This window comes from Tetrao urogallus (genome assembly GCF_951394365.1).
Source record: "Tetrao urogallus genome assembly, chromosome: 6".
Classification (NCBI taxonomy): Eukaryota; Metazoa; Chordata; class Aves; order Galliformes; family Phasianidae; genus Tetrao; species Tetrao urogallus.
Window position 1 is genome coordinate 1553202 of NC_136819.1, and position 17169 is coordinate 1570370.

The following is a 17169-nucleotide window of genomic DNA, read 5'->3' on the forward strand; positions in this document are numbered from 1 at the left end:
CAGGCTTTTTTCCCTAGCCATCTACAGTTGCCTGAGCAGAATGGCACATAGTCTCAGATATTTTCCTTAACATATACTAACCCTAAATACTAAAAGACAAAGGTGGAAACTCAAGTCGGAAAGTATTAACGACAGAAATTAGAGCCAGCGAGTTCTGATTTCCAAATCTCACCTCTGTGACTATTTTTGCCACCTCCTCTCTTCCTCAGGCTTTGCAGAATTTCCATCACCAAACCATTTATGCTACAGCATCCCAGGACCCCGTGGAAGAAAGTCTAGACAAAAGTTTTCTAGAAATCCAACGTGCTGCTTGTCAGCTTTCAGCAGACAAACCAGTGTGCTGAAGTGACCCTCACAAAGCAAACATAACAGATGAATGGAAAATACCGTGTAAAATATAACTCCATTCTGCAATATAAGTTCACGTGCTTTCTCTGTAACAGAACTGAGGTAAAACCTGCCTCTTTTACTCTTGCTACAACAAATCCATTGGCCCTCTGCTGCAGCCATCGCTGCTCCTTATTAAAACAAGGGTAACAGTGCCCAACCTACTGAGGTACTAAAATGCCTTTAAAGCAAGCTACAGGGTGCGTGTGATACTTCTTCTGTCTGTGCACTTGAATTTACAGTAACCGTCTTGTGAGGTGCTGCAAAACCTCTGTGAAGCAGCATCAGTAGTTTCCTTTTGTGTAAAGAAACACACCAAAATCCCTGGTAGGTGAACAAATGTTCCTCTGCAATTAGATGCTATCATTAACCATTGGAATATGCAGCATTTCTTATTTTGCATCTACTTTGCTTTCTTTTGAGTCTCTCTTGACTTAACCATTTTAGACCCCATTTCTAGACTAAAAAAAAAAAAGCCATAAGAAGGCATGATACACAGACCTCAATTTTTGCTGAATAAAGAGGAGATCATAGTCACAGCTGGCCATTAAGACAAAGCACGAACAGTACTGCTATTTCAGTCACTTACACAAAGGTAACAATTTATGTCTTATTTATACTCCTTTCTGCTAAGGTTTTGCCCTTTCACCTCAAAGGCAACCATCATTGTTTTTACAGCTGGCTTGACGGAAACATTTGTTTATGAATGGCTATATTGCTTCCACTATAACTGTACGCACATCCTCTCTAGGAACTCAGTCTGTTGCCAGCCCACATTTTAGCATACATAACCAGAGCTGCCTGTCACCAAAGCCGTAGCTTTTCCTGCCCTCTGCCCCAGTACTGAGTAGCAGGGCTGCCCAGGTGAGGGCCCAGCACAGCACCTCCTGAGCCATCCTCACTTGCTCAGTCCCTCCCTGCTCTCCATGTGTAGCCAATGACATGGAGCCATAATTTATAGCCAGGTGACTGCACGTGAGGAATGCCTTTCCCCATGGCAAACCCTACAGAGCCCAGTGCTCTCCCAGTAATTCCTTCACCAGCAGTTGGGAAGGGCTGCTATTCTGGAACCTTTCCTCAGGAAAACAAGTATGGCCAACACTGTTTTATTCCTAGCAACCAGCACTGCTTCCAGAGAGGACATGAGAGAGCAGAAGGGATGAACTCCTGACAACACTATGGAGAAATCTCCTGCAGAAAGCAGCAAAAAATTTCAAGGCTGCCTCGTAGCTTTGCTGCTCATTCACAGTGGGGACTGCAAATAGCAAATGCTGCTGAGGGAGTGCAGAGATGTAAGGGGATCACATGAGGAAGGGCAGTTCAGAGAAAGTAAGGAAGTGTAGGTAATTTTTTAGCATTTGTAGCTCTGTTTTAATCTAAAACTCTCCACGTTTCTGTTGGTAGCTACCCAGAACAATAAAAAGCAGCATTCAGGAGAAAAGGAGCTATGATGCCCGATGCCTGGCCTGCAATATTACAGACTCTGGTTCACTAGAGAAGACATACATAACCCCGGGGCCCTGACGTTTCGCTCATCAAAAGTCATAGGAAATTCAAAAGTGCAAATTGTTTCTGAGCTCTCATTTGTTAATTGTATTAACTTGGAAAGAAATTCAAGCTCTGGAAAAGCAGGTGAATCTTCACTGCTTTATATCCCCATGCGCTCATTTGTCTCTCTTCTTCGGAGACGCCGTCCCTCCCCCGGTTTGATGTGATTTCGCTCTCTTCTGTGCTGCTCTTGCATCTCCTTGCCTCTCTCCTTGCAGCACCAGCCCCTGTTGTGCTGCTTTGTTCCTTCTCTGCTAAATGCGCTGTCAATAGCAAGTGAGGCTCCCAGATCCATCACCTCACAGCATGCTGGAGAACAGAGACCGGCCTTGCTCAGGGAGAAGCTCGGTGCAGCGTGCGGACAGCCCATCTCTAAGCCCATCTCTAAGCAGGCCCAGCGCTGCCATCAGCCCCGACACGGGATGCTGACGAGAAATTTCCCCACACACAAATGGTTGCTCCCAGCTGCACCAAGGGGAGCTGACAGAAGCAGCCCGAGGGTCTCACACCCACCCCACAGAGACAGCCCCTCGGAACAAGCGGCTGCTTTCCCCTGCCGTGCTCAGGGTGACTGACAGGACAAAGAAAATACAAATTCCTTCTCCAACGAAAGTTCAGAAACAGGAGTTCTCCTCCCCTTTCTCTCCCTACAGTCGTATCAGATCGCCCACAAACACAGCAGCCATCCTCTGAGATCAGCATGATTTCCCAGTATTGCCAACAGAGATTTCAGGCTCTTCTACGAGATGTGCTGCAGAGGGGAAGAGGTGGCAATGCACAGCTTTTTCCTTTGCAGCCCTTTTGTGCCACAACTGGAGCATTCCCCATACATAAAATCCACGCAGAATTTGTCAGAGCGCAAATCCTCAGCTTCAGCCCGCTGGAACAAGGATTAATTAACAGGCTACAGAGGCTGGTTATAGCTAGTAAGAAGCAACGGTCTATTTTGTCTTTAATAAAAAAAAAAAGTCAGTAATTCTTGGAACATTTATTAACTCCCCCAGTATAGGCAATTACTGTAAGATAAAGGTCTGCCAGTCTTGCATTAAAGTAAATTGCTGCATGTTGCTTTTCTACTGCATAGTAATGTCCACAGTACTGTGAATAAATGCTATCATTTTGGTTTTAAGCTTGAATCAACCTCTCAATCTGATGTTTGTAGCAGACCTTCACTCTCAGTGACTGGCCACAAAAGAAAACAAAGACAAAAATCTACAAACCAAAAAAAGCAATCTGGCATTTCACTAGTTTTATAGCTCTGGTTAAGGTAATCTCACACACTCCTCAACGTGCCAAACTGAAAGGAGGAAGCACAAAACCCAGAAACCATTCCTGCTGTCTGCTATGTTCCACAGTCACATACAACTTTAAAAAATAGAGTGGTGACTTAAAAACAAACAAACAAACCCACCCACAGGCTCCGTAATACACAGGACACTGCCAACCAGCTTTAAATTGAATTACACAGCCTGCTAATCTTTATGATGAAATAAAATTTCTTTGAACACTGCACATTATACTAAAATCTGCAGTGCTTTCTGCCCCTAGTCCCAGCCTCTCTCTGCTCAAAGCAACTCCTCCATCCCTGAAACCATTGTTCTTTCTAAGCAGGAACGCGATGATCTGCAAAAAGGAAGATTTCTTATTTTAATTAGATGTAGTTAATATGGTGTGTGTGATGTGAAAACTTGAGAGATGGGAGTTCCTGCGCTCCGTATATTCGGATGCAAGATTTAATTTCTAAGCGACAAACCAGTGGTATACAGTGAATACATACTTGGACTGCAGGCTATTGAAATCATTCCCAGAGCTGATATACAGCTAAAGAATCTGATGACGACACCCATAAAACTCTCTATTTGGATAGTGCTACTTGTTTGATATCCCATCAGCGCAACAACCATACATCTATCTTCTCTTTTACTGTGTATTTGGGAGAAAGAGAGAAGTGAAAGAATTGTTTTGATTACTTTAAATATTTGTTTTCACAATGGTTTGCTATTTAAAACCTAGTCATTCCCTGCATTTTTCATGTAGTCCAGGGAAACAAATCCAAGAAATGATCCAATCATTATCATTATTAACAGTCCTGTCCATGAACTGTGCAATACTCGGTGCTGTGGCTCCCTTCTTTCATTGAAAATTACCAGAAGAACATGCTAGATTAGGACACATGAAGAACTAACCAACCTAGAATATTATTCTTCTTGAAAGCACATCTAACGTGAGCTGTTTTCTAGTGGCTGTTCACACTTCAGGGTTTGGTTTGGCTGCTTGGGATTGGCAGTACACAGCCTATATTGGGAATTCTGCACCATCTCCAGTAATTAGGTGACTACAGTATAAGAAGAAAAGCTCAAAGTTTCTCTCCATGCCGTTAGCAGATTATAAAAATAGTCTCTTGTGAAATTTCTTTATGAAAAGTTGCCAGGAATAACAAACAAATCAAGAGAGCAGTGTCACTCAGTGGAAATCCTGTATGGAAATGGGTACTAGGTAGTGATTTCTTTTACCTTTTATGTTACACCTTCAGGGTTCTGTTTTCCACAAAGTATATATATCTGACACAGAGCAAAGGATGAATATAAGGAAACAACGGAAATAACAGTTGCATAAAACTAGAAAGAAAGATACAGGTAGGGCTTTTGGATTTTATATCCTTTTCAGTGTAGATGACTACATGAGGAAAACACTACTCAACCAATGAAAAAAATGTACATGGCTGTATTTTTCTGCAGTTTTAAGACGCAACCTTGAAATTATTTTTGTTTTCCTCTAAGAAAAATAAATTAGTATGCCCAAAAAAGGTGAATGCAAACAAAAGCTAAGCATCAATAATTAATTTGTTCAAGACATATGAGAATTTAAAAGTACCAATGAGAGTTTTAACTGTGACATTAAACACAAGAAGCAACACTGCAATAAAATCTAAATAAAGTTGGGATGACGTGCACGTCCCAGGAAGCTAAATAAATAAAGGAACACTAAAACTTAAGACTCCAGATTCCATCATATAAACATTTTAAAAAACTCATCAATATTCCACGCTCATAATCACAGAATGGCTTAGGTTGGAGAGGGCCTTAAAGATCATCTGGATCCAAACTCTTGCCATGTGTAGGATTGCAATCCACTTTATCAGGGTGCCCAGGGCCTCATTCAACCTGGCCTCAAAGGCCTCCAGAGATGGGACATCCATCTGGGCAAACTGTTCCAGCACCTCACCACCTCTGAGTAAAAAAATTTCCCTAATACCTAACTTTTATCTCCCCTCTTTTAGTTTAAAGCCATTCCCCTTATCCTGTCACTACCAGACCACATAAAGTTGGTCTAGTAACCTCCTTTCAAGTACTAGAAGGCTGCCATGTGGTCTCCCTGGAGCCTTCTCTTCTCCAAGCTCAACAAGCCCCAATTGCTCAACCTGCCTTCATAGGAGAGCTGCTGCAGCCCTTCAGTCATCTCAGTGTCCTCCTCTGGACCCGCTCCCAGAGCTCCACGTCCTTCCTGTGCTGGGAGCCCCAGGCCTGGACGCAGCGCTGCAGATGGGGCCTCACAAGGGCAGAGCAGAGGGGGGACGATCACCTCCCTCTCCCTGCTGGCCACCCCTGTGTTGATGATGGCCACCCCTGGCCTTCTGGGTGGCAAGAGCACACTACTGGCTCACGTCCAGCTTTTTGTCCAGCAGGACCCCCCAAGTTCTTCTCCTCGGGGCTGTTCTCAATGAGTTATTCTCCCAGTCTATGAATATAATCCAGGATTGCTAAAAAAACCCAAAACGACTCTGCATGTAATACCAAGAGGAATCAGTAAGAACCTCTGAAGTATACAGCCAATGTGGTCTGGCCCTACAAATAACAGAGCTCGTAAAAGCTGCAGACGGAAAGCAAAATGCCAGCACTGACCTGTTATTAAAACACACATTTCCCATTCCGGTGCCTGAAGCCCAGCTCAGCTCCTCACCAAAGCCACCCGCAGAAGACATAGCAGTCTTCAAAACGTTCAAAACAGAGGTTTTGCACGGAGCTGCTTCCCTTTCTCCCAGAACAGCTGTGCAAAACCCACGCTTACAGGATTAAAGCCACCTCAGCATTTTCTTTCACTCGCAATGAATGCAATATTTTTTTTTTCTAACAGTTAAGAGTTTTGTTCAAAGTGGTATTTTATGTTTAGTCACTTAATTATTCATTCTGGCTAAAACAAGTAGAGCAATATAAGGTTCAAAATATGTTCCAGATGGTAAAAACACAAATCAGAAATAAATCATTTTATAAAAATAGGAATACATTTGTTTTTATTGCCATAATGCTACTCTAAATTATGCATAAGCTTCCTTTTGGATCTAAATTAGTGCAGAATACTTTGAGCTAATATCCCTCTGAATTTTGAGAAATCTAGAGCTTACTGCCTTGTCTCAATAGAAAAACTTTAGTGTCAGATGCTGAGATAACTCACATCTGAAGCACACAGGTCAGGAGCAAAAGCTCTGAAGGACAAATAGTTGGTCATACCGACATTGTTTTCAGTGCACAGAAGCAAAAGGAATACAGTCATACAAAGCTCTAAATGAAATATTTCTTGATAAGAGATCGAGCTTGGATAGCATGAGGGAACAATTGAGCCAGACTGAGAAAGAACACACGAGGGCTGTAATCACAAATTTTTAAATGGTGATAAGAGCTTGAACGTGGTTCACCATTTTGTTACAGCTCTTTGTCTGTTTCCAGCTTAGGTCTTATTTTCTGAAGATTATTTTGGCAGTTTTGGATATAATTTCCAGTTTCTAAGGTGCTAAATACACAAATCCAAGAGTAGACTAGAATTAACTGACTGTCCTTACCTACCACATTTCCAGTGCACTTCTTTTGTCATTTGTTCTGTTACAGGCAGCAGTTGCAATCTGAAGCAGCTATTTTCTATTTTCTAGAACTAAACACTCATAAATGAGCAGGAGCTACTTAACATCAGTCCAACTAATACAAAAATAAACTTTAAAAGAACCAATGACACATTTCTGAGAACCATACCCATATATGTATGAAGTAGCAAGAAAAACACCGCATTAAAATAGTACAATCAATATTTTCTTTTCACTTTAAGTAGTATGACGGAGAAACTAAACAGCAGGGAAAAGCTCAATTTTAATTTTAGCTGTATCAAGACCATCTATATCAAAGGCAACAATAGATTGCAATTTAGAAAAATAAAATTGTTACAGTCCAGACCCATATTTATTTGGTCACAGCATCATTCACAGTTCCTCAACTCCTCGAGTAATAATCTAGAATAATCAGAAAAATACTGGAACAGGCATTCGAAACAAAAAACAAGGAAGAAAAAAATACCATAAAATAAGCAAGCTGCCAAATCCCAAAATAACTCAGAAAAAAAAAAACAAACAACCCTATTAAACCCATTAAATCTACTAAAATCTATTTTTTAATACATTCAGTGAGAAAAATACTGGGCACAGAATAATGTCTTAATTCTCCCCCAGCACTAACTCTGCTGGCAGTCATTTCACCTACTTGGATCCATCCATATCCAGGCTGGACAGGGCTCTGAGCAACCTGACCCAGCTGTGTGCCCGTTCTCTGCAGGGGAGCTGGACTCGATGGCCTTTCAAGGTCCCTTCCGATTCCAAGGATACTATGATATCCACCACTACAAAACTTTGCCAGGTTTGTCCAATAATACATCTCATAGTAGAAAACTTAATTAAAAAATGACTGGAAAAAAAAATCAACAATATGAAAGAACCATCCGAATAACAACAACAACAAAAAACTTTTGAGAAAATGACTGGAATGGTTGTGAGTTATTTACACAAGTAAGGCTATGCACAATCAGGCCCATACTAATTGAGCACCACGTGCATATTATCATTCATTAAAGATATATCTGCCTGAATTTATCTTTGCTTTCTGTTCATTTCAATTACTCAATCACTTTCCATCACACAGAAAAGGAAGCATTATATTACAAAGACAGAGCTATAATTAAGACACTCCTGCATCTCATTTCCCATATATGACTGAATGAGAAAGGCCGGGGAAAACAGGAACGCTGGTAACAGCAATATGTTGAGTACATTCAGTGAGGCTTATACTGGGCACAGAATAATGTCTTCATTCTTCCTCAGCAAAAAATGTTGTGTGTTTACTGCAAGGTCAGTTAAGTTACTATAAGAGATTTTTAATGAAAACAATTATAAATTTAAAATAACTGTGTTTAAAGCATTTAATAGTCACTGAGGTCAAGTGATTACAGCAGTTACAAGACCCGAGGGACGTGTTCACACCAAAACAAAGTGAATAAATTAACTCAGCCATTGTATGCAATCACTAAGTGACCACAGAGGTTATTCAGCATATGAGCCTAGATGACTTTTCATGGAAAACCAACAGTGAAAATTTATCAGCTGAAGGGGAAAAAAAAACTAAGAATCTGCAAAAGCTGCACGATGGGTTGAGAGCTAGAAAGATTAGAAAAGAAGATGTAGAAAGCATGCTCTGTGATCCAAATGCAGAGACAAGGAGTAAAAGCATGCACCCATTTCAGTAACACTCAAGGTGCTGAACATTTTGTTTCAGTGAAATCACTGAAGACTTGCAACGGTGTGTGGGACCAACAAACTTTAAAGTCACACGAACTGCCTTCAGTCTAGTGCAACTCTGACACATGTAACACACAGAGAAGAAAAAGTGATACAGGAATTCATTATAATCATCTTTTAATTTTCCCTTGGCTTATCAACTAAGAAAATTACTTGACTGGCATTGCATCTTAGAGTTATTCCATTATATAATCCCAGTGGAGATAAGTGTTGTTTTACCACAAAGAAAGCAAACTAAGATGTAGAAGGAAGTCAAGTTCTTGTTTTGTTCCCTCAAGGTAGAAGAGATACAGATGCTTTGACTCCACCACTGCTTTACAACAGGATTGCCAGTGAAGACACAGGGCAAAAACACATCCATGAATTCATTCTGTTTTGATTCCAAATGAGGAGAGGGCAGCACTGGAGCCAATATTCATGTGATTCCACGGAGGAATCAATTTGCAGCTTCACTTCATGCTAGAAACCTAATAACCAGTGTTGCTGTATATATGGAGATGTAGGTAAACTCAGTGCTTGTCAAAAAAAAAAACAACTAAACACCAAAAGAGGTTTTCTCTGCACCTGAAATATAAAAGGCTGAGGACAAAACCAGCAGGTCCTCTCACAGCCATAGCTTCCAGCTAGCTTCAGTGACACCAAGTGCCAAAGAATGCAAAAGCTGCTTTCTCAGATAAATACCATGCTGACATCTACAAGAACTATGTATGTTAAGAAAGCCCCATGATATATTATTGAGGCTGGAACAAAATCTATTCAAAGAGTTGAGATTTGTCTGTTGCAAATGTTAAACAAAGGATGTATGTGATAAAATAATGCCATCATGAAATGCCTGTTATACACAAGGGAAATGCCAATGCTTATGCTGTAAGAGTCCCTGCAGAAATCTAGGAACACAGTATCAACTTACTTGCTTTGGCTTCCAGCAGTAAGTACTGAGTCAGAATTTTCCAACAACAAAACACTGGACATAGGCTCTGGTTGTAACAAAACAATACTTGTGTAATGACCTGATAGCCAAAGAACTTTCACAGGCATTCACTTCAGAGATCAACACACTCCAGAAAGCAATTCCTTTCCTGGAGCTGCCTGATACCAAAGGCATTTGTGACAACTGAACCTCACTGAAGAGCAGTGCTGCCTAACTTGTCCACAAGGACTGGAACTGAGTGGGACCACGCCTCCTGAGCCCAGGGGAGCCCTGCAGCCCACCCAGCCCTTACACTGCTTTCTCATCCTCTTCCTTCTTTGCAGTACTTGAACATTTACACGTCATCACAAACCTGGACATAAGTATATAAGTAACAAAGCATATAAACTGAGGAGGACGATTCCTATTATGTGTTTTCCCTCAACTTATGTACAACTACTTCTCATACCATTTCTGAATTCCTAGCCTAGTGAAGCCTAGGGGAAAAAAAAAACCAAAAAAAAAACAAAAAAAAAACAGTTTTTGAGGCCATTAAATCTAGAGCTGTTTTCTAGAAATATGAACAATAAAACCAAATTTCAATAATACAGCAGTACCCCAAAGCCCCAATCCTGCATGCACAACCACATAAAAGGCAGAAAAGCATTCTTTAAAATCGCACCAGAGAAACCTAAGATCAGAGGGCAGATGGTTTGAAAGAACAGTATGGACAAAGTGCAAAGGCAGGTGAAAAAACTGAGACTACAAAAGCTCTTTTATTTAAAAATTACTTTTGCAAATCTTAATATTCTTTACTTATCCCTTGAATGGTCAGCCAGTGTTCTCCAATGGAATAAAATGATGCTATTATGAGGTGTAGAGATGAGTTAAAGCATGATGACAAAGCCATGCTTTCAGAGGTTGTTATACACTGCTCTAAACTCGTCTAACATTTCTGGAGGATCAGCTGGCTTGAGTCACTTTCGCCTCTGAGGATTTCTAGTGTAACTAGTAACACAGCAGTGCCCAGCGAGCCTACCAGCTGCATTTGCAATAGGAGCACCACGGACAAGTTTCTCCTTCTACCTTTCGGACTTCTGCTGTTGCAAGCTAATTGTCTTCATCTGTAGCTACACAATAGCAAGACACTGTCACAATACAGCAGAATACAAAACACCTTCTGCTTAGGAGGTGTTGAGCATCTGTGTGCAAAGCAGTTCTCTAGCTCAAAGCACTAATCACGTTACTATCCCAGTAAAAGTTTCCTCCTTCAAATTTTGACATCCTGTATCATTCAGAAAAAGGACTTTCACTATTTCTGTTTATAGCTTATAGCTTTTAGTCCTGCTTGAAATTATAGTCAGCCAAAAAGGCAGAGCAAGCACTAGTTTTGGATGTGGACATAAAAGCCCATAGCGTCATGGACGCTGAATGCACTCACATTAGGTGCCACCACTCCCTCAGGGCACACAGAATGTTGCACAGTCCTTGCTTGGGAGTGACAGAATGTTTCCCCAAGATAACGCAGAAATGAAGTGAAGTCCTTATATTTGTCTTAATTAACAGAATCATACTGAGCTAGAAACAGCACATCACATGAGGACAAGTGAAGCAAAGGTAGGGGGGTGGATTCTCATGTGCTCTAATTCAATTAGGAAGCAGTGACTGACACTTGGACAGGAGAGGTTAATTGGGGTCACCAAAACGCAGTAATTCCTTACCTAACCAGTCATTAAACTTCTTAACCTCTGAGGGCAGTCCCAGCTCGGTGAAATCGCCCGTGTGGAGAAGGATGTCCCCATAAGGCATCTGGATGCCATCTGTTCTGGAGTGTGTGTCTGAGATGCAGACAAATCGCGTGTGGCCCGCTGGTTTTGGAGTATCATATGGGATAGGGTCGACCCTAAAGCAGACACAAAGATCTCGTAACAGTTACAAGGTTAAAAGCCTCACATCTATAATTTCAAACATCAACACAAATCCAAGTAGACATCAGTACGCATGCACACCCATTTGCACACACCACGCTGAAAGAAACGACTGTAAAGTAACGCTGCCAAAAATCAAGGAGGGACCACATTCTCAAATACTTACCTGGTAAGGAAGGAAAATTAAGAAAATATGTAGGATATGACTAGTTTCTGCTCCTGATACCAAAATTAAACACTGGAGGGAAAAAAAGGTTTGGGGGTCTTAGAATTTATATAGATTTTTTTTTCAACATCTGCCTTGTAAATATACAGGTGCACAGGTTTTAGGTAACAAGTCCTGCAGGTGGGCCAGCAAAAGGCTCTCACATGAGCTGAGCTCACTGTATGATTTTGTTCAAGGGCACAGGCACTCCTACCATTTCCAGCAAGGTTGTTTGTTCACACTCTCAGCTACAATGCTTTGATGAGGCCTGGAAATTGCAGAATTGAGCATAGTGTCAACTCCTTACTCTCAAAAATCCTGAGCTCATCCATCACTATAATTCAACATAGGAATAGCACAGAACCTGGCCTAACATTGAATCAAACCCTGCTGCAGCTATATAGAATTTCAATCCATTCCTCTGATGTGCTACTTTGATCATGGACAGAGCTCAGCTTAATTCTAAGAGCTGCAGGACTTATTATGGTCCACTACCATCTCTAATCATTGCAGCACTGCAAACAAGCCAAGCATTTTAAAGCACTTAAAATAATTTTATTCCATAGGTATATATTGGAACAAACCAACACAACGACGTGCATTCAAAAATTGGAGCCTGAAAGTAAAAAAGAATATTTAACAGAATTTATTAGTTTTGCTCTTCGTACTGCATGAAAAACAAGGAAATACAAACTTTGTAAGTTTTTCTTTACCTTATGAAAGTCAGTACACTGAATTACTATTTACTACACACTGAACTGTGTGATAACTTCTGCTGATGTGCTCAACTCCAGCTCCCTAGGGAGGTGAGAAAGCCCCTACTTTGAGGAGCTTACAGTGAAATCTCCAAGCGGACATGCGCTCGTTGGGCTTCAATGAAAAAATGGCCACGTGAATGCACTTCCCAACAAGGCCTTACTGAATCTATTTTAGATTTGGGAGAATGCTTACACACAGCTAAAATTCCAGCATATGAGAAAACTGTGTGTGCAGGGAGAGCTACTGGTCAGACTGCGTTTTCCTAGGTACCATGAATAAGTAGTTCCATTCAAACTGTATTTCCCATGCATGCCTCACATTTGGTTGCCACTGGGTCACTGAACTTTTTTTTTGTAGAATTCAGGCTCGACAAGACTGTGTTTACTTTGATATGGTCTTTATTTAAAAACAAAATTGCTGTGGGCTGGACGGTATGGGAAGGGGCAGTTCAGCAGAGAACTCTTTGCCTTTTTGGTACTGCACCTCCTTTTCCTCCCAGAGCGCCACACATGATTAGTTGAGTCACAGAACCAGTTATCACTACTGAAACACCTCACTGCAAAACATGAGCTAAAGCAATCGATGGATTCATCTTTTCTATAAGAGTTAGAAAATAATAAAATCATTATTATAGAGGAAAACTCACTTATCCATTGAAATTACACTACTAAGCTGGGCAGAAACAACTATAGGCCACAGCATTTTGGCATCTGCTTTGCTATTCTCTGTAGTTTATTCCCAAACAAACCCCCCTTCGCTCTAAGTCAATTTGAAGCATTTTAGAAACAGATCACACGTTAAACATGAGGGTCCCTGAATCAACATTTCCACTCTTCCAAGCATGTTTTCTTCAGATCACACACAACACGAACACCAGCTTTCATCGCTGCCACATACCCTGCTCAGACTGTTCTCTGCATGAGCCACAACCAGTGCCTCTGGGGAGCCCAGTTTGTTCACACACAGCAGCTCTGCTTTGCCATTCTCTGCGCTTTATTTCCTAACAACCCTCCTTTTGCTCTAGGCAATGCCTCCCAGACTATAGCACCCAAATCTGGTTTAGAATTTTTTTATTCATGCAACGACTTACTAACGCAAGATTCTATAATTGAAATTCATTAAGTTCCTGACCCTTCTTTCATTTCTTTGCATACACTGGGATGTTGCCAAGTAACCTTTTTTTTAAAATATATCTTAGCTTAATTTCTTCTCTTATTCAGTAGTGTTTGCCCACTAAGTATTGGAAAGTGAGATACTGAAGGTTATTGTGTTCAGCCCATCAATTTATCTTACTAAAAACAGTCCTTCAAAAGAAACTTAATAAAAGCAGTGTTATTGCCAGTCCTAAAGGCTCAAGTTTGCTTTCTACTTGCAGGTACAGTACAGGAAACACTAATGGAAGACTTGTGTTTATCACTGCATCTTGAGAGGACTGGCCTCTGCCTTTGTGAGATCACCTATCACAGTATGTATCATCATCTGTTCCTGTGGGGTCAACTCACCTCGGGTCCCAGCCACAGGGATAACAGCCTGGCATCTCTAAAAGCTCTGTAACTGTTACGTGCCCAATCCTCCCTGCCACCCAACAGGAAACAAAATAATTATTTCACCTCTGCCCACAACCAGTCTTTACCGAATCAGCACGCGCACGCACACACACACACACACAGAGTCTACCATTTTCTCTTAACAATGTGCATGCAAGCAGCTGTGACAAAATTCCATCACCAACAACACTAATTCTTCTGATTTCTCAAGCTGGCCAACAGCAACGCTTTATAGATTATCACCACGTTTGAAAAAGAATGCTTATAGAAAGATACAGTTATACTCCAGCAATTTAAATGATTAAAACAACAGCCAGGAAATGAAAAGCAACCTAATAAGATATGGATTAGTATCAAAATGAATGAGGGAGTTTAAGAGCCCCGTGCTGCCTTACATCCCACCAGCCCCGTGCCAGCAGCCTGCAACCAGTGCTGCCCAGGCTGCTGCTGGTACCACAGACACACGGAGGTTTGCACTGCTCTCCTCCAGCATATGGTAACTTTTACCACTGTTTCACATTCTAAAAGCAGGTAATGACAGGAAGTTAAATAATTAAGCAACAACCCTCAACACTGACATTATCGAGGAGACTCTAATGGCAAGACAGAAGGGCTGAATTCCACAACTCACAGAGAAGGAAAACACCGGGTCTTTCACATGCATGAAGGGAAAGGTCATGATTTAGGACACCAAGCTACAGAACAAATGCATTAGCTGTGTATTTCGGCTCAGCCATACACTAGCTACTTAAAATGACGTCTTATAAATCAGAAACATTAGCAAGTACCTCAGGGACAGCGAGGGCAGCGCAGCCCTCCAGGAGACATCGCCGCAGGGAGGACTACGCTGGGAACCTGTTTTCAAAGCAAACTCAGCGAAGACACTGGCACCATTTCTCTGGGAGAGAGACAAGTTTTGATTCCAAAGCATAATTCTGCATGGATGACTTCAAAAGCCAACACCACCAGGCTTTGGTTCGGCTCCCTGGTCCCCTGGAAGGCCTCAGAGCTGAACCCGCGGCCTCTTTGCTTTCCCACTCTCTTGGGGTTTGAGGTATGCAGGCCCCAAATCCGCCCTACGGAACAATTCCCAAGAATCTAATTCATCCACGAAGATGAAATAAAAGCCTTAAACATTAAGCCAGGAAGAATTTCTAGTTCCTAAATGACAATAAATCACTCATAATGCAGCACCTTTAGTGGATAAAACACTCACAGATGCACAGACATCCCTCTCCTCAGAGCCCTACAGCTCAACCCAGCAGCGCCACTGCTTACAGTCCACTATGAGCTGACTCGGTGCCACTGGCTTTGCTACAGGTGAACAAATCAGAGGACCATGTAATTCCACACTTTCCCAGACATACCAGACAGATGAATAAACAGCGACGCATGAGCCCACGTCCTTCCCAGATTTTGTCCCATCGCATGCTTTGTATGCGGAACAGGCTTCAGACAAATATTTTCAAGTTGTAGTAACTATTTTACTGCATCGTTTGGGGAATGAGTAAATTCCTCAATATTTCAAACCGATCTTCTGATTTTGAAAGGGGAAAGATGGAAACTTTGATAAAGGGAAAGGTGGATTTGCTGACTGTATCCTCCAATGCAAGCTCCAATGGAAGGAAAGGTGACAAGGTTTTACAGAAGTTCAGTGCATCACATGCACATCCTGGCATCTCCAGTCAGAAACGTATGTGCATGCACAGACAGCTGATTTTGTGATACAACACGTGCTGAACGAAACTAAGCTAAATATTCATTTCCTCTCAATAAACACAATGAATGTCAAAACAGAGTATTATGTGCTTGGCCACTGTCAGCCATAGATTGTTTAAATTATATGTACGAGTGCTTTTGTTAGCTTGACTCCATCTTCCAATATGGTCAAACACTGAGAAAACATCCTCTGACTAAAAGAAATGAGATGCAAAACACCTTTCAGTATTCTCGTGGGTAAGTTTTATTTGTACAAGCACACAAATCTAAGAGCAGACTGCCACAAAACAGTTTAAAAGTTACACCTTTGCTGGAAACATCTATGTACACGTGTCACCCCTCAAAACCTTAGAGAGAGCTCTGGAAACTAAAGCAGAGGTCTGATATTCCTTTCAGAGATGTCATTAATTGTGACTTGGTGCAATATGAAAAGAAAAAAGTACATTTCCAAAGCCACATGAGGATCCAATGCACGCTTCAGCAGCTTACTGCTCATGTTTCCAACAATTAGAGCTGAAGGGAAACGATGGATCTTTTTATCACAGGTTGGGGCTGGTTTACTTCCAGTGAGATTTATGAGATTAAACAGAAAAGGCTTACACTATCCACTGTCAGAATTTGGGCAAACTAAGAAAACCCTCTGCGTAAGGGCAAAGACACAAATGTGTATTTGCACAAATACATCTTCTCAGCCTGATATAAACCTCGACAAACAACGACTCCAAACTCTGTTAACCCCAAATGCTGGTCAGTAACAAAACCAGGAGGAGATAAAATTCAGATCTGCTATGGTGTGCTTGGGGTGCAAACAGCAGTCTGGTGTTTTTTTCTGAAGTGCTTATGATATTAATGGAAATTCAGAAACTGAACTACTTAAGTGCTTTTGAAAATCCTGTTAAAGAACACTTTGCAGATAAAAATTTATTTTTGGTCAAGGAAATACTTTTCTAAAATTTGTGTATAAGTGGCTTCCCAAAGGTAACAAAAGCAAACCAAAACTCAAAAAATATCAACATCAGTATCGGCATCACTCTAAGGCTCAAAAGTTTGTGCTTTAAATAAAACAGTAAAACGCTATTTTTATGCAAGTATGGTTTCAATTAGAAGTCATTAAGAAGAATTTTTCCCACATTCTTTTGTTGTTGGGGGACTGAATAAATTCTACCCTCTGTACACCCTGCAAGAACTCAATTGCTGATGAATCTGAACATGCACTAGCAAGGAAGGTCAGTAAGTTGTCTGTGTAGAAGGCAAGTTTTTGTTTCCCTGCTATAAGGTCTACAAGCACTGACTCATTCAATGCATTCAGAAGGCATAATCTGGAATCCCAACCTCCACAAAGATACAAATTAGGATTCAATTTTAAGGACAATGGGATTTGAAAGATTCACATTTATATATCACAACAAGAGTGATGCTGAATTAAAGTGTATTATTTAAACAGCATGAGTCATAAAATGGAGTGGATTTACCTCTGGGGTGGAAAACACAGAGGTGGCTTTAGCCCTTGATGCAATGGTAAAATAGCTTTTCGAACAGTAATGCAAAAACCA

General features: G+C 41.1%; 1 protein-coding gene across 1 annotated transcript in view; it reads right to left on the bottom strand.

Annotated features, from left to right (window-relative positions):
* MPPED2 (metallophosphoesterase domain containing 2) overlaps nucleotides 1-17169 on the bottom strand; it is a gene marked incomplete at both ends in the record, with an annotated part of 84682 nt that overhangs the window by 48413 nt on the left and 19100 nt on the right. Inside the window, one exon of the mRNA XM_079536997.1 lies at nucleotides 11180-11361. Coding sequence (XP_079393123.1) covers nucleotides 11180-11361 — 182 coding nt within the window. The remainder of the gene's footprint in view (nucleotides 1-11179; nucleotides 11362-17169) is intronic.